The sequence below is a fragment of the Hemibagrus wyckioides genome, linkage group LG17 (genome assembly GCF_019097595.1).
Source record: "Hemibagrus wyckioides isolate EC202008001 linkage group LG17, SWU_Hwy_1.0, whole genome shotgun sequence".
NCBI classification, from domain to species: Eukaryota; Metazoa; Chordata; class Actinopteri; order Siluriformes; family Bagridae; genus Hemibagrus; species Hemibagrus wyckioides.
In genome coordinates this window covers 7,920,973-7,942,447 of record NC_080726.1, presented here as the reverse complement: position 1 = coordinate 7,942,447, position 21,475 = coordinate 7,920,973, and the positions used below count along the sequence as shown (strand labels likewise).

General features: G+C 39.7%; 1 protein-coding gene across 2 annotated transcripts; it reads left to right on the top strand.

Moving 5' to 3' along the window:
* Window positions 1-3,104: 3,104 nt before the first annotated feature.
* On the top strand, window positions 3,105-17,675 carry LOC131367775 (NACHT, LRR and PYD domains-containing protein 12-like). Of its 2 annotated transcripts, XM_058413265.1 has the most exons (19): window positions 3,106-3,277; window positions 3,531-3,599; window positions 4,089-4,190; window positions 4,722-4,823; window positions 7,110-7,211; window positions 7,984-8,091; window positions 8,511-8,618; window positions 9,014-9,121; window positions 9,311-9,400; window positions 9,768-9,869; window positions 10,105-10,206; window positions 11,235-11,306; window positions 11,417-13,201; window positions 13,282-13,455; window positions 13,721-13,903; window positions 14,011-14,181; window positions 14,383-14,556; window positions 15,191-15,364; window positions 16,066-17,675. In XM_058413265.1, exons 1-19 carry the CDS (start codon window positions 3,228-3,230, stop codon window positions 16,070-16,072), a joined length of 3,783 nt encoding a protein of 1,260 aa, XP_058269248.1. In that variant the 5' UTR covers window positions 3,106-3,227; the 3' UTR covers window positions 16,073-17,675. The 2 variants fall into 2 exon arrangements, with proteins under 2 accessions (XP_058269249.1, XP_058269248.1); XM_058413266.1 differs by lacking the exon at window positions 16,066-17,675 and having other exon boundaries at window positions 3,105-3,277; window positions 15,191-15,368.
* The last annotated feature ends 3,800 nt before the right edge of the window (window positions 17,676-21,475 follow it).

The following is a 21,475-nucleotide window of genomic DNA, read 5'->3' as shown; positions in this document are numbered from 1 at the left end:
TCATCCCCAAACTGTTCCCACAAAGTTGGGAGCATGAAATTGTCCAAAATGTCTTGGTATGCTGAAGCATTAAGAGTTCCTTTCAGTGGAACTAAAGGGGCTGAGTCCAACCCCTGAAAAACAACACCTGAATTCAATGATTTGGAGGGGTGTCCCAAAACTTTTGGCAATATAATGTATTTTCAATACAGTTGGCAGTCTGTGTTGACTTGACCACATGCTCCAAACCCATTTAAAGGATATGTCCACTACAGTGAGAACTCCATGGGGTCAAAACCATGGGAGCTGATGACCTTTTGTAGTGTACATCAGTGTATACACATTGGTGCCAAAGGCTTTTCATTAACCTTTCATTAAGTAGAGAGGAAAATAGCTTTGACTGAAAAAATATTTAGTAATTAAACAAAGGCATAGATTTAGTAAAACAAATTAAAAATTTGGTACAAGCAAAATCAGATTTAAATCCTTAAGGTACACTCTTGTGAGAAAAGGGTCCTGAAGTGTACCACTCTAGATGCTGATGCAGTACCATTAAGCATAATTTTAGTGTGTATCTTCTACCTAGAAAGGTGAATTCAGTGTACCTATATGTATATTTGTACCCTTTTTTTGAGAGTTTTGCCCCTCAGGTTCCTAACACACAGGCTTTTACTGTGATGAAATATTATCTCATTAGTTGTGGTATGGCGCCACATGCTGTTTTTGGGAGATGTCGCACTAGCTCTGATTTTTTTTTAGTGATTTCTATACATGCCACATTTTTATTAGACTATATAAGCTTATACCATAATTGCATTATAAAAGTGTACTCTTATAATCATTTTCATTAGGTGGAAGAAAGAACATCAAGGACAGCAGTGTTATGATAGCAAATCTGAGAGACGGAATCAAGGACCAAGTGTGTCTGGCACATAAAGATTTATACACAACCTTGAAACGGGGAGATAAAATTAACCAAAGTGTCTGAGGATCTGTGAACTCAGTGTTTTGTTTAGTTTTGGCAGAATACAGAGGTGTGATGCCAGGACTTCTCTGGCTTCACTTTCGTCTAGACGAACCTTAATGGGAAGTCAGGACACTAAGGAAAGAAAGGTCTAGGCTAGTTTTGAGCAAGAGGTCACCAATGAGGATATTAATGCAATTTGAAGAAATATATACACTATATTGCCAAAAGTTTTGGGACATCCCTCCAAATCATTGAATTCAGGTGTTGTTAGTTCCAGTGAAAGGAACTCTTAATGCTTCAGCTTCATACCAAGACATTTTGGACAATTTCATGCTCCCAACTTTGTGGGAACAGTTTGGGGATGGCCCCTTCCTGTTCTAACATGATTGTGCTCCAGTGCATAAAAAAAGGTTGATAAAGACATGGATGAGTGAGTTTGGTGTGGAGAAACTTGATCTCAACCTGATAGAACACCTTTGGGATGAATTAGAGCGGAGACTGCGAGTCAGTCCTTCTCGTCCAGCGTCAGTGCCTGACCTCACAAATGCGCTTCTAGAAGAATGGTCAAAAATTCCCATAAAAACACTCCTAAACCTTGTGGAAAGCCTTCCCAGAAGAGTTGAAGCTGTTTGGAGCCACTTGGTGCAGTGACTATCAATGGCACTGTAGACAGTAGAGAGCATGTGACCCACATACAGAGACACAAGCTGAAAAAAAAAGGATGCAAAACATATCCGATATCATGGGTTTCCCTGGCGACGAGGGGACAATGAGGGAAGGACTGTGCTAATCTGCAGGACCCCATCTGTAAAAGTAAATAAAGGTACTGTATCTATTTAATTATAATAAAACTGTTGAGATGGGATAGATATTTTCCAGAAAGAAAATGCCTGAATCTATAAGAGCTCTCTGAATGGTTAGATATAAATCATACACTGGCCTTCGCAGTCACCGCACCTTTGGGAGATTTTGGATCGACTTGTTAGATAGTGTTCTCTACCACCTTTATAAAAAACACCAATTGAAGGGATATTATTAGGAAAAATAGTGTGCATCCCTCCGTTACAGTTCTTTAGCCATGTAGAAATAATGCTAAGGTGCATTGAAGCTGGTGTGGTGGCTAACATGTGCTGTTTGAGGAATATACTTAACCCGGGTGTTTAAAAATATCGAAGCTTGACCTGATCAGCCTGTGTTATCACCGTTGGTCAGACTGAGCTGGACTTTTCAGCAAGGATGTCTCTCTCACACACACACGCATACACACACAACTGTTGGCCCGCCCTTTGCAGCTATAACAGCTTTAAATCTTCTGGGAATGCTTTCCACAAAGTTTATGAGAATTTTTGACCATTCCTCTAGAAGCACATTTGTGAGGTCAGGCACTGATGTTGGACGAGAAGGTCTGGCTCGCAGTCTCCGCTCTAATTCATCCCAAAGGTGTTCTATCAGGCTGAGGTCAGGACTCTGTGAAGTTCCTCCACACCAAACTCGCTCATCCATGTCTTTATGGACCTTGCTTTGTGCACTGGTGTGCAGTCATGTTGGAACAGGAAGGGGTCATCCCCAAACTGTTCCCACAAAGTTGGGAGCATGAAATTGTCCAAAATGTCTTGGTATGCCGAAGCATTAAGAGTTCCTTTCACTGGAACGAAAGGGGCCAAGTCTGACCCCTGAAAAACAACACCTGAATTCAATGATATGGAGGTGTGTCCCAAAGCTTTTGGCAATATAGTGTATATCTAGTGCAATTTCCAGCACATAAATGAAATAAGAACTTAAGCGATATAAATAACATTAACACAACAGGGCAGAAAAAGCTGGCAGCTTTACAATGGCCACGTCGGTTGATATTTGCTTAATGTCATATGTATAACTTATTGGAGAATAATCTCTTGCCTCCCTCCTTCAAAACAAGCTCTGCACATTCTTTCAGCAGTACCCAGTTTTGAGATTAATGAGATTGCTGATGTCATCATACGTTTGCCTTTGGGCTTTGTTTCCCCTGTTCTACCAGTTTTGTTTTCCTGGTCAGAAGATGGGGAGATATTTCTGCCAAAAACCTTTTGTGAGTGTATCGACTACTGGATACCGGAACTTCTTTAGAGCATACACACAGGAAGTCTCATCTACTAGTAATGCTTGTGTGAATATGACTGGTTTGCACTTTCAGCAAGCTGAGACACAGAGAGTTAAAGAGTTACAGAATGAGAATGGTCATGTGATCACTGGGTGGAGTCAAAAAGGGAAATGAAACAAATGCAGCCACAGTCTAAGAGCAATGGAGACAGCAGGATTATTCACAAAACGGGGGAAAAATAAGAATCACTTGTAAGAAATGGAAGCAAATTTTGGAAATACTGTAATGTATATTGTATATACTAAAATAGCTAAAACACTCTCATGTCTTTAGTGTGACAAACTCATCATGGACATTTGGTTACTCTGAGGATTGGCTTTAAGAAGAATTTAATTCTATTGATTATTCTTCTACCAACAACTTTATTTGACCTCAAAGTGTTAACGTCTTTCAGCTATGTTGTTATGATGACGTCATGCTTTAGTACAGTCTATCTCTACACAGGATGGCAGCTATGAATCAGAGCCCACCTAAAGAAGTGCCCCAGAGTGGGCTGGCAGATTGCAAAAAGAAGTAAGTCTTTAAAGCAAAAATCATTTTTTTCCATCAAATTACCATGTTTCAAATTTCAGCCTTAATATACACTCACTGTCCACTTTAATAGGAACACCTGTACAGCTATAATGTTAATAATGTTCACAGATGCCCATATTAGTTGATAAATACAGTATATTAACACCTTGCATCTTTTGATAATTATCAATATTTAGAATCTATCTATCTATCTATCTATCTATCTATCTATCTATCTATCTATCTATCTATCTATCTGTCTGTCTGTCTGTCTGTCTGTCTGTCTGTCTGTCTGTTTAAAAAGAGGGTATAACTTCAGAATCAAAATAATTAATAATTACATAAATATATAAATGTACCTAGTAAATAATGTAAAATGTAAAATGTACCTAGTAAATAATATTTTCTAATGCCAAGTGTGTAGTTTTGTGGTGTTAATATTGTGTCTCATCTAATAATCCTCACGTATTAACCAATTTTTTTTTACAGTGTAGAGCCTACTTCACCTGTAGAGAGTTGTGTGTCGATGAAAAGTGACCATTCAATGAACCCTCCACTGAAGTTTCCGAAAGAACCATCAGACACACCTGGGTAACCCTAGGAGATTTATTTTCATAGCCTACACTATTTTGCACAGATTTGCATGTCTAATTTGATTTAAACTTACCTGTTTAGGTTATACCATCATATTCATCTGTGGTTTTTGAAACGTGTACACCTGCGCATGTACTCCGATAATGATAGTAGACGCTCACCTGAGTTGATCTTTGTTTGAATATTAACTGTATAATAGATGACATATTAATGTGAGGCTGAATTGTGTTCCAGTGTTAACACCCAGCAACGTTTATTAATTATCAAGCTTTAGAATCAAAATAACTTAATAAATAAATGTTGATTTGTTTTAAAACACATATGGAGTAACCATTAGTTAGTTACTTGTTACGGGTAACATGTTATTGTTTATGTTTGTTAACTGATGTAATGCAGTAAATGATATTTCTTAATCTTAAGTGTAAACCATTGTTCATGGTTATTAGAGAAATGGAGCCATGTGTGTAGTTTCGTGGTGATGTATTGTGTCTCATGTATTACTCCTCATGTATTAATCCTCTTTTACAGTGTAGAACCTTCTTCACCTGTAGGGAGTTGTGTGTCAATGAAAAGTGACAATTCAATGAACCCACCACTGAAGTTTCAGAAAGAACCATCAGACACACCTGGGTAAGACTAGGAGATTATTTTCTACACTGTTTTGGTACAGGTTTGATCTAAACTTACCTGTGTAGGTTATACCTTCATATTCATCTGTGTTTTTTGAAACTATCCCCAGAGTGTCTTAAAACCAGAGTGGGTTTATAGGTAGAATGTTATAACTTTCTTCTGTAAAGCCATTTATTTGGACTCAATACATTTAATTTAATTTTACTGATTGTATTTGATCAAAATACATATTTCTTGAGGTATTATTATTAAGTTTATTATTCAAATACTTACGTTATGACATATAAACAGTTAAGCTGCCTATATAGGGTATTAATTCACTCTAATTCAGATGAAATTAAACAAATGCAGAATCAATTTAAGAGCAATGGAACCAGTAAATTATTTACAAAAACGAGGGAAAATAAAATATTCACTTGTGTGAAATGGAAGAGTAAAAGTTAGCAAACTCTTTTATTTATTTATTTATTTATTTATTTATTTATTTATTTATTTATTTATTTATTTATTTGTTTGTCTGTCTGTCTGTCTGTCTGTCTGTCTGTCTGTTTGTTTGTTTTTGCTAATAGTATATGTTGAAATAGCTAAAACATTCTTTATGCATTATTCATGTCTTTAGTGTGACAAACTCATTGTGGACATTTAGTGGATCCAAGGATTGGCTTCATTGGACGAATTTAATGATACTGATTATTCTTGTAACATCAACTTTAAAGTCTTGAAAGCAACATTTTTACCATCAAATTACCCTTTCATTTGAAACTAAAAAAACATTTTAATGGTTAATACATAAGCTATGATGTAGTGGGCATTTTAAAAGGTTTTTGTATTACTGATATTATGGAAATAAAGCTATATTCAAATTGTTTTAGGGGACATTTTGAACAGGATGTCTTAAAAAATTGAGTGTGAACAGGTCATGCTTTGTTTGGTGGAGACCTGAATCGGGAGATCAAACTTCTCAGTGTCTGCTTCAGCTCCAATGAACAACTGGCATTTCCATTGAAAGCCAAGATAAACAAAGAGCAGCAACAGAGTGCAAAGTGTTCAAAGTTTAATAAGCACAGTTGCGTTTTTTTTTAAGGATGTAAGTCTCTATTTCACTGGCCAACAGGCAGCATTATGCCCAGCTGATGGGTCAGTTTATCCGAAACAGTCCTTAATTCTACATACATTTAATTTAATTAGCCAGTCTTTATAGCAGTACAAATAAACCATTAATTTTTACTTAAACAATATTATTAGGAACACATGTGCACCTGCTCAACCATGCCACAGTGTATAATATCACAAAGATGCAGGACAAAATTTTTAATTGGTGTGTGTTCAAACACTGGCATGAGGAAAAATTGGATTTTTGATTGTCTTTAACGGTGCAGTTTCTGTGACTCTTTTCGGTTTGAGTGGGAAAGAGAAAGTGGAAGGCTGGTTTAGAATAACTCAGGTCTCATACACACACACACACACACACATGCACACACACACACACACGGTTTTATATTTAGTTGTTTGGATTGTTCCATGAGCAAGTGTATTGATGTTTCTAATAAAGTGGACAGTAAGAGTATATCATGTACATTAAAATACAGTAGACTCATTTAACAACTTGATAACTGCCATTTGTGCATAAATGGATATGGAAATAAAAGATAGAGGGATTAGGAAAGCTATTATCCTCAATTAGCTGCATATTTATTATTACTGTCGAATCATAATGGCTTGAACATTGACTTGTGTATTAACAATAATAGCATAACATAGTGTTTAAAATGATACGCTGGTGGTTTTCATAAAGTTTCCATTATGTAGCATCATTATTTTTGCATTACATCTTAACCACCATGTAATTTCAGCATTAATATACATTCACTGTCCACTTTAACAGGAACATCTGTACACCTGTGCATTCTAATAATGTTAGTAGATGCTCACCTTAGTTGATCTTTGTTTGAATATTAACTAAATACAATATATTAACTGTATAATAGATGACATATTAATGTGAGGCATAATTGTGTTCCACTGTTAAAACCTAGAAACATTTGATGGTTATCAACCTTTACAATCAAAATAATTTATTAAATAAATGTTGATTTGTTTTAAAACACATATGGAGTGTTTCCTCCAAAAGCTACCTAAAGCAGTATATAATGTTTATAATGTTTTTTAATTTGCAGCGTAAACCACTGTTCATGGTTATTAGAGAAATGGAGCCATGTGTGTAGTTTCGTGGTGTTAATATTATGTCTCATGTATTAATCTTTATGTATTAATCCTCTTTTACAGTGTAGAACCTTCTTCACCTGTGTGGAGCTGTGCTTCAATGAAAAGCAACATTTCAATGGACCTTCCACAGAGGTTTCAGAAAGAACCATCAGACACACCTGGGTAAGACTAAGAGATTATTTTCTACACTGTTTTGCATCGATTTGCATCTAATCTCTAATGGCAGACAATTGATCTAAACTTACCTGTGTAGGTTATACCTTCATATTCATCTGTGGTTTTAGAAACTATCCCCAGAGTGTCTTAAAACCAGAGTGGGTTTATAGCTAGAATGTTATAACATTCTTCTGTCAAGTCATTTATTTGGACTCAGTACATTTAATTTAATTTTACTGACTACTGACTATCTATCTATCTATCTATCTATCTATCTATCTATCTATCTATCTATCTATCTATCTATCTATCTATCTATCTATCTATCTATCTATCTATCTATCTATCTATCTATCTATCTATCTATCTATCTATCTATCTATCTATGTGCCAAAATCTGGGTAGACTTTCTTACAGGAGTATAAAAGTGAAGAAAAGGTCTCTGAGGTCCTCTAGTGGTTGACTGTTACAATAACAAAAGGAGAGTACTGTGTTAATGGCCACGGTTTTGAAAAAGGCACATATAAGTGTGATGGTCAGTATCCACATGCTTTTTGCCACCAAAAACTGACCTGAAGTAAAAGCGTAAAAGTTTGTCGATGAAGAGTAACAATAACATTTAAAAAAACAGCATACAGATACACAATCATATTCTTAAAAGGACAGTATGCAGTGGGTCCATCAGTCATGTAAAATAATAATAATAATAATAATAATAATAATAATAATAATATTAATAATAATAAAGTAATTTGACACTGTTCATATTCATGTTCAGGGTGATCCAACAGGAAAGAGTACACACTTCAACACCCAGCTGTGTGTCTCTCAAAAGTGACTGGTCTATGGAGCTACCAGTCACTTTGAACAAACCTACTGATCGAAGGTGTGAAGCGGGGGGCATGTTTTCTATCACATTTGTGCATTACATCTCAACCAACAATTAATTTCAGCATCAATATACATTCACTGTCCACTTTAATAGGCACACCTGCACATTCTAAATAATGTTAGTAGACGCTCATCTCAGTTGACCATTGTTTAAATATTAACGAAATCCAGTATATTAACTGTACAACAGATGACACATTAATGTGAGGCTGAATTGTGTTTTACCTGTAATGTATTATTTTTTATGTTTGTTAACTAACGTAAAGTTCACCTAGTGCAGTAAATAATAATAATAATAATAATAATAATAATAATAATAATAATAATAATAATAATAAATGATGGTAGTAATAATGTCTTTATTTTAGAACCTTTAAGTTTGAGTCACATATTTTGACACTATCTATATTTCAGGGTGATCCAACAGGAAAGAGTACACACTTCAACACCCAGCTGTGTGTCTCTCAAAAGTGACTGGTCTATGGAGCTACCAGTCACTTTGAACAAACCTACTGATCGAAGGTGTGAAGCGGGGGGCATGTTTTCTATCACATTTGTGCATTACATCTCAACCAACAATTAATTTCAGCATCAATATACATTCACTGTCCACTTTAATAGGAACACCTGCACATTCTAAATAATGTTAGTAGACGCTCATCTCAGTTGACCATTGTTTAAATATTAACGAAATCCAGTATATTAACTGTACAACAGATGACACATTAATGTGAGGCTGAATTGTGTTTTACCTGTAATGTATTATTTTTTATGTTTGTTAACTAACGTAAAGTTCACCTAGTGCAGTAAATAATAATAATAATAATAATAATAATAATAAATGATGGTAGTAATAATGTCTTTATTTTAGAACATTTAAGTTTGAGTCACATATTTTGACACTATCTATATTTCAGGGTGATCCAACAGGAAAGAGTACACACTTCAACACCCAGCTGTGTGTCTCTCAAAAGTGACTGGTCTATGGAGCTACCAGTCACTTTGAACAAACCTACTGATCGAAGGTGTGAGCCCTGAAGCATGGGGGCATGTTTTCTATCACATTTCTGCATTATCAACATTTACAATCGAAATCATTTATAAAAGAAATGTTGATTTGTTTTGGATGGAATAAACTCTGGTTAGTTAATTTGTTACGTATTAATGTTTACGTTTGTTAATATCGTGTCTCATGTATTAATCCTCGTTTGCAGTGTAGAACCTCCTTCGTCTGTAGGGAGCGGTGTGCCGAAAAAAAATGACCATTCAATGATCTCTCCACTGCAGTTTCTGAAGACTAGGAGGTAAGACTAGGAGATTACATTGCATCGATTTGCATCTAATCTCTAATGATGGACTTTTGATTTAAACTTACCTGTGTAGGTTATACCTTCATATTCATCTGTGGTTTTAGAATCTCCAGAGTGTCTTAAAACCAGAGTAGGTTTATGACTAGAATGTTATAACTTTCTTCTGTAAAGTCATATATTTGTGTCTCATGTATTATTCCAAAAGCTACCTAAAGCAGTATATAATATTTATAATGTTTTTTTAATCTGCAGCTTAAACCATTGTTCATGGTTATTAGAGAAATGGAGCCATGTGTGTAGTTTCGTGGTGTTAATATTGTGTCTCATGTATTAATCTTTATGTACTAATCCTCTTTTACAGTGTAGAACCTTCTTCAACTGTTGGGAGCTGTGTATCAATTAAAAGTGACAATTCAATGAACCCTCCACTGGCGCTTCAGAAAGAATCATCAGACACAACTGGGTAAGACTGGGAGATTATTTTCTACACTGTTTTGCATCGATTTGCATCTAATCTCTAATGATGGACTTTTGATGGACAAACTTACCTGTGTAGGTTATACCTTCATATTCATCTGTGGTTTTAGAAACTATCCCCAGAGTGTCTTAAAACCAGAGTGGGTTTATAGCTAGAATGTTATAACTTTCTTCTGTCAAGTCATTTTATTTGTGTCTCATGTATTAATCCTCTTTTACAGTGTAGAATCTTCTTCAACTGTTGGGAGCGGTATATCAATTAAAAGTGACAATTCAATGAACCCTCCACTGGCGCTTCAGAAAGAACCATCAGACCCAACTGGGTAAGACTAGGAGAATGGGTTTATAGCTAGAATGTTACAGCTAGAACTTTCTTCTGTCATTTATTTGGACATTTATTTCAATTTTACTGACTACATATTTTTCATCATAATACATATTTCTTGAGGTATTATTAAGTTTAGTATTCACATACTGACGTTATTACATATAATATTTCTAAATAGTTGAGATGGTTACAAATTAAAGAAATGCAGTCCATCGAATCGTCCATCTTCTCACTTGCTTAAGTGAACAACAGTGACGTCACTGTATTGCTCGGCTAGAGTAGGACTGTCAGTTGAGAACCAGTGGACCAATGGAGACTTTTAGCCTGTCCTTATCTGTAAAAAAAAAAAAACTCATGAAAAATACTTGGATTTTTGTAATTGCGAACGAGCAACTTGGAAAAGAAAAGCATAGAAAACTATTCAGTGAGCGCCCATATCCTGTGTTTTCTCAAGTCTCTGGAAGTGTTCTTCTTTAAGATATTCTATTTTGCTGATGGTAATGGAGTACGTTCTGAGAAATTAGTCCAAAATCTTCCATTGGTGTTCAAATGGGTTGAGATCTGGTGGCGATCATAGCATAGCATTTAGGCTAATCCAGTTTGACACATATTTGAGCCTGTTACCATCAAAGAAGTATCAGGACACGCGCTGATGTGTTCTTGTTTCTTTAGATATTAGCCATATTATCAGTGAGGATGAAGTTCATGCACTCTTTAGATTAGCCCTAGAGTAATAAGAAAGCAATTGTATCCTAGCACATATCAGATCAACCTACATAGAAATTATTCAGCTTGCATGTAAGAAGATTGTCCCTTTTAAGACCAGTCCGTTTTTGGTAAGCGGTGCCAATAGTAGAAATCAAAGATATTCAAAGAAAGGTCAAGGAGAGAAGCAGAGAAAGTGTACTATATAAAAATGATGGAGAAAGATGCATGTATGGTTAATATCATAGCAAATATGGTTATTTAGTACCTGCTGGTCTTTTTAACAACTGCATTTGTGGCACATTTCTCCAAAAATAGGAAGAGAACCAAGATTCAACTAAACCAGAAAATAACAGTAAACATGGTTTACTCTGCTGATGATTCTGAAAAGTAAGCTAACTTCTTGTTACATCTTTATTAAAGATTTTTGTTTTACTGCGATTGTGGTGATTATTGTTTAAAAAAATTTACATGTTGTCAATAATGTGATCATGTTTTAGGTGCTCACCTGAAGATAAATTAAAATCTATTCTAAGGAAGAGATTTCAGCGGATATCTGAAGGACTACAACAACAGGGATATTCAAAACTTCTCAATGACATCTACACAGAGCTTTACATCACAGAGGGAGTAATTGGAGAAGTGAACAATGAACACGAGGTGAGGCAGATTGAGACAGCATCAAGGATTCACCAGATAACAGATGACAAGCCAATCAAATGCAACGACATCTTCAAACCCTTACAAGGCCAAGATAGAGTCATAAGGACTGTGCTGACAAATGGGGTTGCTGGCATCGGAAAAACAATCTCTGTGCAGAAATTCATTTTGGACTGGGCAGAAGACTTAGCGAATCAAAATGTCCATTTCATATTCCCACTTCCCTTCAGGGAGCTTAACTTGCTGAAGGACCACTGCTTCAGTCTGGAGAATCTGCTTCACCATTTCTTTCCACACCTAAAAGAAATAACGTTTACGAATGTTACCACAAAAAAGATTGTGTTCATTTTTGATGGTCTGGATGAACATCGTTTATCCTTAGATTTTAAAAACAGTATGGTTGTTAGTGAGGTAAATATCACTACCTCGGTTGATGTTTTGCTGACAAACCTCATCAAGGGGAATCTTCTTTCTTCCGCCCTCATTTGGATAACCTCCAGACCAGCAGCAGCTAGTCAAATTCCTCATGAATGGATAAGTCAGGTGACGGAGATCCGAGGATTTAATGACCCTCAGAAGGAAGAGTACTTAAGGAAAAGCATCAGTGACGAAAGCCTGGCCAATGACGTTATCAAACATCTGAAGTTGTCAAGGAGCCTCTATATCATGTGCCACATACCGGTGTTTTGTTGGATTTCAGCAACTGTTCTGGAGAAGATGTTGAAAGAAGCAGACGGCAAAGCAATTCCCAAGACTCTGACTCAAATGTACACACATTTTCTCATAATTCAGACTCGAATCAGAAAGGAAAAGTATAACAAGGAGCAGAGAGATGACAAAGAGATGATTATTAAATTAGGAGAGCTCGCCTTCAAACAGTTGCTAAAAGGCAATTTGATCTTCTATGAGGAAGACCTGGAAGAGTGTGGCATCAATGTCAATGATGCGGTCGTGAACTCAGGAGTTTGCACAAGAATCTTCAGAGAGGAGTGTGAGCTTTTTCATAGTAAAGGAAGGGTCTTTTGCTTCGTACACTTAAGCATCCAAGAATTTCTTGCAGCTTTGTATGTGCACATTGACTTCAGCAGAGGGAACAATACTGTGCTTCACCAGTGGAATCCAGCAAAGTGCGCCATTAAATTTTCATGTTTGTCCCTCACTGATCTTCACAAGACTGCTGTGGACAAAGCCTTGCAGAGTAAAAGTGGGGAGTTTGACCTGTTCCTCCGCTTCCTGCTTGGCATCTCTCAGGAAAGCAACCAGGCTCTGCTACAAGTACTGTTTCCAAAGACATCAGAATCCGGTTCCTCAAATGTTCAACAGTCAATCGAGTACATCAAAATCCGACTCAGGATGCGCCTTGATCCAGAGAAGTATATCAACCTATTTCACTGCCTAAATGAACTCAATGACTTTTCTCTAGAGGAGGAGATACAAGAATTCCAGAGATCCAGAAGGCTTGCCAAGACCAAGCTCTCACCTTCACAGTGGTCTGCTCTTGTTTTTGTGTTGCTGACCTCAGGAAATGCACTAGATGCCTTTGACCTGAGGAAATACAGCATGGAAAATTCAGATGAATGCCTTCAAAGAATGCTACCTGTTGTGACGTTGTCTAGAACAGCTGAGTAAGTTTTCCTTTCTACAACACATGGAAGATGATTATTATATTTTTTGTACAAGCTTTGCCTCTCGATTTGTCTTCCAGAGTCAGACACTGTAACCTCTTAGACAAAGGCATTCAAGCTCTGACCTCGGCCATCAGCTCAAAGTCGTCAAGCCTCAAAGAACTGAAACTCAGTGGGAATAATTTGCATCAGTCTGGAATAAGAATTCTTTCAGAAGGTCTTCGAAGTCCGCACTGTAAACTGGATATTCTGGAGTACGTTCATGTTTTGCACACAAACAAGCACACCACCTTCAGTTTAATATTACAATTGCTGGCCTAAGATGAACAGTTTGATCATTACAGTGTGCTGTATACTCTAAGAAAAGAGTCTACTTGTTTTTCTGAAAGCAAAGCCCTTTGTTGTGATGTTTAAAAATAAAATAGAACTTTTAAGGGTTGCCCCGTACTATAACTACATAAAACGCTTCTTGAGTGTGCTCATTTGTCTATACTCTTAATTCTATTTGTTTTCCTGCAGATTGTCTGAATGTGGAATTCAAGCAGAAGATTGCGGTCCCCTTTTCTCAGCTCTTAACTCAAACCCTTCACACCTGAGAGGGCTTGACCTGAGCTTCAATCCCCTGTGTGCATCAGTAACATCAGGAATAATCCTCCTCTCTGATACTCTGCGGAATCCACTCTGTAGGCTGGAAACATTAAAGTGAGTGCTAGGTCCTACTTTTAAACAATCACTTTAATGTCATTTATCTTAGACAATATGATTGTTTTAATATTTTATTAAAAGTGGAACTTACAATTTCTCACCAGGCTTTATAACTGTCAGCTGAACAGCAAAAGCTGCCCATACCTGGCTACAGCACTGAACAGTAACTCCAGTTTGATTGAGTTGGATTTGAGTAAAAATACTCTTAATGCTGATGGAGTACAGCATCTCTCCAAAGGCCTGGGAAATCCATCCTGTAAACTGAATGTTCTAAAGTAGGGGATTTATCTAAAACATTTTATACCACCTTAAGTGTCAGAATATAAGTTAACTTTAACCTTTCTTGTGTTTGTGTGAGAAATGCATTGCATGTGTGAAAAGACTCTTAGCTCTTGTGTTCAAGTTAAGTGTGTGATAATCTCAAAAGGATCTGTATATGCTAACATATTGTGTATCTGCTTTTTTCCCACGTACAGCCTATCAGACTGTGGCATCACCAGTAGCGGCTGCCGCATACTGTGTAAAGCTTTAAATTCAAACCCGTCTCACCTGAGTGAGCTGTGTCTGAACAGGAATAAATTTGGGGACAGTGGAGTAAAGCACATCTCAGATTTTCTAAGCAAGACCTGCTGTAAGCTGGAGAAGCTAAGGTGAACATCAATTCATTGCAATTCTATACGTTTTAAACAAATATCTTTCAATAAATGAATATTAGGAGAAAATGCTTCCACATACATCAAATCTAGCAGCCAGCACACCTTTTCTGTCTAAATTTAGCTTCTTCGATATTGCAGTGATGCTAACATGATTAACATTTAAAAGAATCCCGTATTTTAAATGCGAAATATATAATCAAGCAATTCCGGTTTCACTTTTAGTGACGTATTTTTGTAATGTTTTAGATAACTTTTTTTTTTCACATTATGTCACAAATTGTAAATGCTAGAAATTAGCATTTTTTTTGAGATTATGTTAGCATCATGGAGTTAGCATGATGTTAACTGATGATCAAAAGCCGTTAGCCTTGTATCTCCAGCACAAGTTCAGTGAAGCAAATTTGGGGACAAAAAATCTTTGTCCCACCTTTACCTTATTCTTATTTGAATATTAGAGAACTTAAAGAAAGAAAAACACAATCAGATGATAGTAGGTCATTCAGTGAGAGAGGAAAATACATAGTACACATTTCAATGTGGACAATTTTCACACAAGACTTTATACACAAGCTGGTTACACTTTTTGGAGAAATGTACCATGTGACATTAAATGTGTATTTTTTTCTAGTTTGTCATACTGTTCTGTCACTGAAAGCGGTTGCACTGATCTGGCCTCAGCTCTCACACTGAACCCATTACACCTCAAAGAGCTGGAACTAACTGGGAACCAACTAGGGATGTCTGGACGGGAAAAACTTAAAGTTCTACAACAGCATAAAGACTACAAACTGGAAAAACTGAAGTGAGTTGTTCCCTTTTTATCCACACATAGCTCTGATAATCTGTCATATGTGTAGATCCAGAAAGATTTTCTGTTAATGGAGCTTTTTGTTTCCTCACGAATATATACTTTTCTGCATACCAGCAAATACCTGGGCATGACACTTGTCATACTTGATCTATATGAATGTTAAACACTTTTATCTGTCCTAACATATTTTTATATTAATGCAAGTACAACATAACACATTTATGTTGCATAGCCTCATTTCTACAGCTTCTCCAGTGAGGTGAGAGCACAAAACATGAACTGATTCTGTAACCCTGAGTCGGAAATGACCCTCCAGATTAACTACACATCAGTTAGCTCACTATTGGCAACTGATAAGCAGTCAACAAAAATCGCATGCACATCATATGATACTATGACTCCCTCACTTTTTTAATTACTGTTTAGTGAACTATTTAGATTAGATTAGATTCAACTTTATTGTCACTGGAAGCTGGGGTCAGAGCGCAAGGTCAGCCATGATACTGTGCCCCTGGAGCAGGAAGGGTTAAGGGCCTTGCTCAAGGGCCCAACAGCAGTAGCTTGGCAGTACTGGGGCTCTTCTGATCAGTGACAAAGAGCCTTAACTGTGTGAGCCACCACTTCCCTAAGTAACATTTTAATCATTCGGATTTATGATAAATAATGTTTTCTTTCTTCTTATATTATTGTAGGATATAGAAGACTAATGCACTCCTATACACAACAAAACTAAATGTATTCGTCCATGTCCTTCTGATGAGTGACTGGATTGCACAGAACAAAAAAATCAAATAAAGCCTGAAGTGTGGAAGATGGAAGGACTGCTTACACTGAGCATGGTGGTCTACCCTAATCTTCGTCTTTCAACCGAGGAAATACTTTGCAGTGATACGTGTCTTCCGAGATGCTGCTGTGATAGCATCAAGAACAGCTGAGCATGTTTGTGTGTCTGCTCTTTCCTGGCCTCTCTACGGTCTCATACCCCTCTCCCATGTTTTTGCCTGTGTCAAGAATATGTTTACATGGACCAGTATTTTATAAGACAGGCTTTGTATTTTCATAATAATGTGGGTGTTTTGTTGTAAGCTACAATATACACTATAATATTATATGAGGAAGCACAAAGTTCTCAATCCAGATACTATAAACACTGAAGACTGCATTTTACATTAATATCGTTAGTTTGTGTGAATGATTCATTTCATTCCTTTTAATTTTTCATGCTATGAAATTCTCTTCCAAATCCATTGCAAAATCTTACATCTTAGATGGAAAATAAAATTTGGCACCAGTTCAGTTAAAACAGGATCATGTCACTAGGCAGCCTGGGCGTGAACACCAGAGGGAGCCATCGCCCGAGTATTAACCATCTCTGCCCACTTCCGGTACAGAGGTGTATTTAAGCAGCACGCCACCTTCACTCTAGTGCGAAGCATTGTTTCCGTTTAGCGTGACTTGCCAAGCCTTTATTTTGTTCCTGTTAGCTTCTTCGTGTATGACCTTGCCTGTTTATCTCTTTACTACGAGTTTCGGATATGCGTTTTTGTCTAGTTTGCTTAGTGTTAGTCTTTCTGGTATTTGACCCTTTGCTTTTGTTTTCTTGACCACAATTACCTGTCTTCTGTTCTTCAATAAATCTGCGAATGGATTCTAATACACCGGCGCCTGATGAGTCATTACAGAATGCTTTGCCAGAGATGAATCCAGCGGATATGCAAGCGGCGTTATGGCGACAGCGAGTCCTCATCCATGAGTATCAAGAGGAAGTTGACTCTCTGAGAGCCGCGAATCAGCAACAGCCACGAGACCAAGCAGCCGCCGCTACGCCGGCACTCTATGCGCGCAGCAAACTTCCCCGTTTCGCCCTGCCGGAAAAGTTTGATGGATCCGGCGATCGCTGCCGGGGATTTCTGCGTCAATGTGACAACTACTTTGCTCATCAGCCAGAGGCATACGGCGACGAGAGAACCAGGTGCGCGTTTATTTTATCCCTGCTTACCGGTAGAGCGCTAGACTGGGCAGCAGCGGTTTGGGACTCCGATCCTCAAGTCAAAACATCCGCTGATTATTTCGTGAACTTAATCAAGGAGGTATTCGAATACCCGGCTGGAGGCAAGGATGTTTCTGTACAGCTGCTGGAGTTGCGCCAGGGAATGGATACGGCAGCAGATTACGCCATTAAATTCCGCACACTAGCCGCGCAGTCTGGATGGAATGTGATAGCTCTCATGGCGGTGTTTCGCGAAGGACTCAACCCGGAGTTACAAGCTGAGATGGCATGCCGCGACACCAACGTGACGCTGTCTCAATACATCTCTACAGCCATTCGCTGAATTCCAACTCGGATTATTCCATCGTGAACAGTTATCGTTCTTTGTCATCTCCTCCCCATCCAACCCCATAGTCCTGGGCTTACCCTGGCTGCAGCGTCATGACCCTGATATCTCCTGGAAGGACGGTGACATCCGTAGGTGGGCTCCTTTCTGTATCACGAATTGCTTTCTGAAACACACACCTCGACCATGCCTCGCTACGTCTGTTGAAAGCCCAGGTACATCCAACCTTAGTTCAATCCCTCAGGAATATCATGATCTGCGAGAGATTTTCAGTAAGGAAAAGGCGACCAGGATCCCACCGCACAGACCATGGGATTGCGCCATTGAGCTCCTCCCCAACACCACACTACCCAAGAGTCGAGTCTACCCCCTCTCCATTCCAGAAAAAAAGGCCGTGGAGGACTACATCGAAGAGGCTCTCACAGCTGGATATATACAACCCTCTACATCACCGGCTGCTGCAGGTTTCTTCTTCGTGGAGAAAAAGGACGGAGGTCTCCGGCCATGCATTGACTACCAAGGTTTGAACGCCATCACCGTGCCTTACCCCTATCCTCTCCCGCTAGTTCCAGCTGCCCTCGAACAGCTACAAGGAGCTAAAGTATTTACTAAGCTCGATCTGCGCAGCGCCTATAACCTAATCAGGATAAAGGAGGGAGATGAATGGAAGACTGCTTTCCACGCGACAAATGGACACTATGAGTATTTGGTCATGCCTTATGGACTTACCAATGCCCCCGCAGTTTTTCAATCCATGATTAACGAAATATTCAGAGACATACTCCACAGTCACGTCATAGCCTACATCGACGACATACTGATTTACTCATCCGACCATGACCAACACATTTCTCACGTTTGAGCCATCCTTCACTGTCTTGCAGACCACAATCTCTTTGTAAAACTGGAAAAGTGTGTATTCCACTGCTCCTCCAGAACGTTTCTGGGGTATGTGATTTCTCAAAAGGGAGTGGAAATGGACCAGTCAAAGGTGGCAGCTATCACTTCTTGGCCGGAACCTACCAGTATTAAGGAACTACAACGATTTCTGGGGTTCGCAAACTTTTACCGCCGTTTCATCTGGAATTATAGCACCATAGCCAGTCCTTTAACCTCGTCGCTGAAAGGAAACCCATGGAGATTAAGGTGGACTGATCAAGCCAGGATGGCCTTCAATAGGCTCAAGCAGAGCTTCTCCTCCGCCCCCATACTCCGACACCCACGACCTGACCTGCCTTTCACCGTGGAGGTGGACGCCTCTAACTGCGGAGTAGGAGGAGTTCTTTCTCAACGCCAGCCAGAGTCAGGCAAACTGCACCCATGTGCCCTTTTCTCCCGCAAACTCACACCAGCGGAGATGAATTATGATGTGGGCAACAAGGAACTGCTAGCCATGAAGTCTGCCCTGGAGGAGTGGAGGCATTGGTTGGAGGGGGCCATTCACCCATTTCTCATTCACACAGATCACCAGAACCTTGCGTATCTTCGTGAAGCTAAACGCCTGAACTCACGCCAAGCCAGGTGGGCCCTGTTCTTCTCACGATTCAAGTTCACAGTCACCTATCGTCCGGGGTCCAAGAACGGTAAAGCTGACGCGCTCTCCAGAATCCATGAGGTCAGTGAGTCTCCCTCACACCTGGACACCATCCTCCCACCTTCTGTTCTCGTAGCCCCCATATGTTGGGATTTCATGAAGGAGATCGAACAGGCCTACACCTCTGAGGCACCACCCCCGAGCTGTCCTCCTTCCAAGCGTTTCGTGCCCACAGCTCTCCGTCAGAGACTGATCAGGTGGACCCACGAAAGCCCCAGTACAGGCCACCCAGGCATACACCGTACGACCCGGTTGCTACGTCAAACCTTTTGGTGGCCTTCTTTTAACCAGGATGTGGAGGGGTTTGTACGCTCATGCTCCTTTTGTGCCCAGTCTCGGACCGGCCGCCATTTGCCAGAGGGTCTGTTGGAACCTCTACCTATCCCACGCCGTCCCTGGTCTCACATATCCATAGACTTCCTCACTGACCTCCCCGATTCGCAGGGTTTCACAACCATCATGGTAGTCATCGACCGGTTCTCCAAGGCGTGTAAACTCATCCCCCTGAGAGGCCTACCTACATCCATGGAAACCGCCGTAGCCATCTTTCAGAATGTCTTCCGTAATTTTGGCCTCCCGGAGGACATAGTGTCGGACCGCGGCACCCAGTTTACCTCCAGAGTCTGGCAGGAGTTCTGCAAACAATTGGGGATCAAGGTTAGTCTAAGCTCTGGGTATCATCCCCAATCCAACGGTCAAGCCGAAGCCTGAATCAAGAGCTGGGAAGGTTCCTGAGAGCATACTGTAGCAAAGAACAACACAGGTGGAGCGAGTTCCTCCCGTGGGCCGAGTATGCCCAGAACTCTTTGACTCATTCCTCCACGGGACTAACGCCGTTCCAATGCGTATTAGGCTACCAACCGCCGCTGTTCCCTTGGTCTGGAGAGCCCTCCGACGTCCCCGCGGTGGATGAGTGGTCCAAACGCAGCCAGGAGACCTGGAAAAGAGCCCATGTTCGCCTACAGAGGGCGTTTCGGCGGCAGGTTATTCAAGCCAACCGCAGACGTGGGCCCCACCCGGCATACCAGGTGGGGCAAAAGGTTTGGTTGTCCACACAGAACCTGAAACTGAAACTACCCTGCCGTAAACTCAGCCCGAAATTCATAGGCCCTTTCAAAATTGTTCGCCAGATAAATCCGGTCTCTTATCACCTTGAACTGCCCGCCTCTTATCGCATCTCGCCCACGTTTCATGTGTCTCTACTCAAGCCTTATCACGGACCTCAGACTACGAACCCCAACACTCACGAACCGCCCCCTCCCCTGGACGTAGACGGCTCCCTCGCCTACCGAGTTAACACCATTTTAAACTCATGTCGCCAGGGCAGTCGCCTCCAATACTTGGTGGACAGGGAGGGGTACGGCCCCGAGGAGCGCTGCTGGGTCAATGCTCGCGACATCCTGGACCCGGCACTCATAGAGGAGTTTCACCAAAACTTTCCCCACAGACCTGCTCCTCGCCCAAGGGGGCGCCCTCGACGACGAACACCTGGAGGTGTTTCTAGATGGGGGGGGTTCTGTCACTAGGCACCCTGGGCGTGAACACCAGAGGGAGCCATCGCCCGAGTATTAACCATCTCTGCCCACTTCCGGTACAGAGGTGTATTTAAGCAGCACGCCACCTTCACTGTAGTGCGAAGCATTGTTTCCGTTTAGCGTGACTTGCCAAGCCTTTATTCTGTTCCTGTTAGCTTCTTCGTGTATGACCTTGCCTGTTTATCTCTTTACTACGAGTTTCGGATTTGCGTTTTTGTCTAGTTTGCTTAGTGTTAGTCTTTCTGGTATTTGACCCTTTGCTTTCGTTTTCTTGACCACGAATACCTGTCTTCTGTTCTTCAATAAATCTGCGAATGGATTCTAATACACCGGCGCCTGACGAGTCATTACAGATCACCAGTTAAATTATATATCTTACTGCAAATGGCCCTAGAACAGAGCCTTGTGGAACACCAAACTTTAATTTTGTATCCATAAAAAGATTCACCGTTAGCATTTACACCTGATAATGGCCAGGGTTAGTCTTCCATTGAAAGAATGCTGCCATTGTAAGTGTCATATTCATGCAGTGTCATATTCATACAGGTGAAGCATGCTCGTGCCCAGCATCATGTTTTGGATTTTTCTTTTTTCTCTAATACTTATCTAGAACTTTGTAACTGACTTGTATTGATGA

What these genes read in the sequence shown, in the direction of transcription:
- LOC131367775 (XM_058413265.1), top strand. Translation starts at nt 3,228, where the DNA reads ATGGAGACAGCAGGATTATTCACAAAACGGGGGAAAAATAAGAATCAC. An exon ending in GAACCATCAGACACACCTGG is followed by an intron (nt 4,191 to 4,721) that starts GTAACCCTAGGA and finishes CCTCTTTTACAG; the next exon opens with TGTAGAACCTTCTTCACCTG. An exon ending in AACAAACCTACTGATCGAAG is followed by an intron (nt 8,092 to 8,510) that starts GTGTGAAGCGGG and finishes TCTATATTTCAG; the next exon opens with GGTGATCCAACAGGAAAGAG.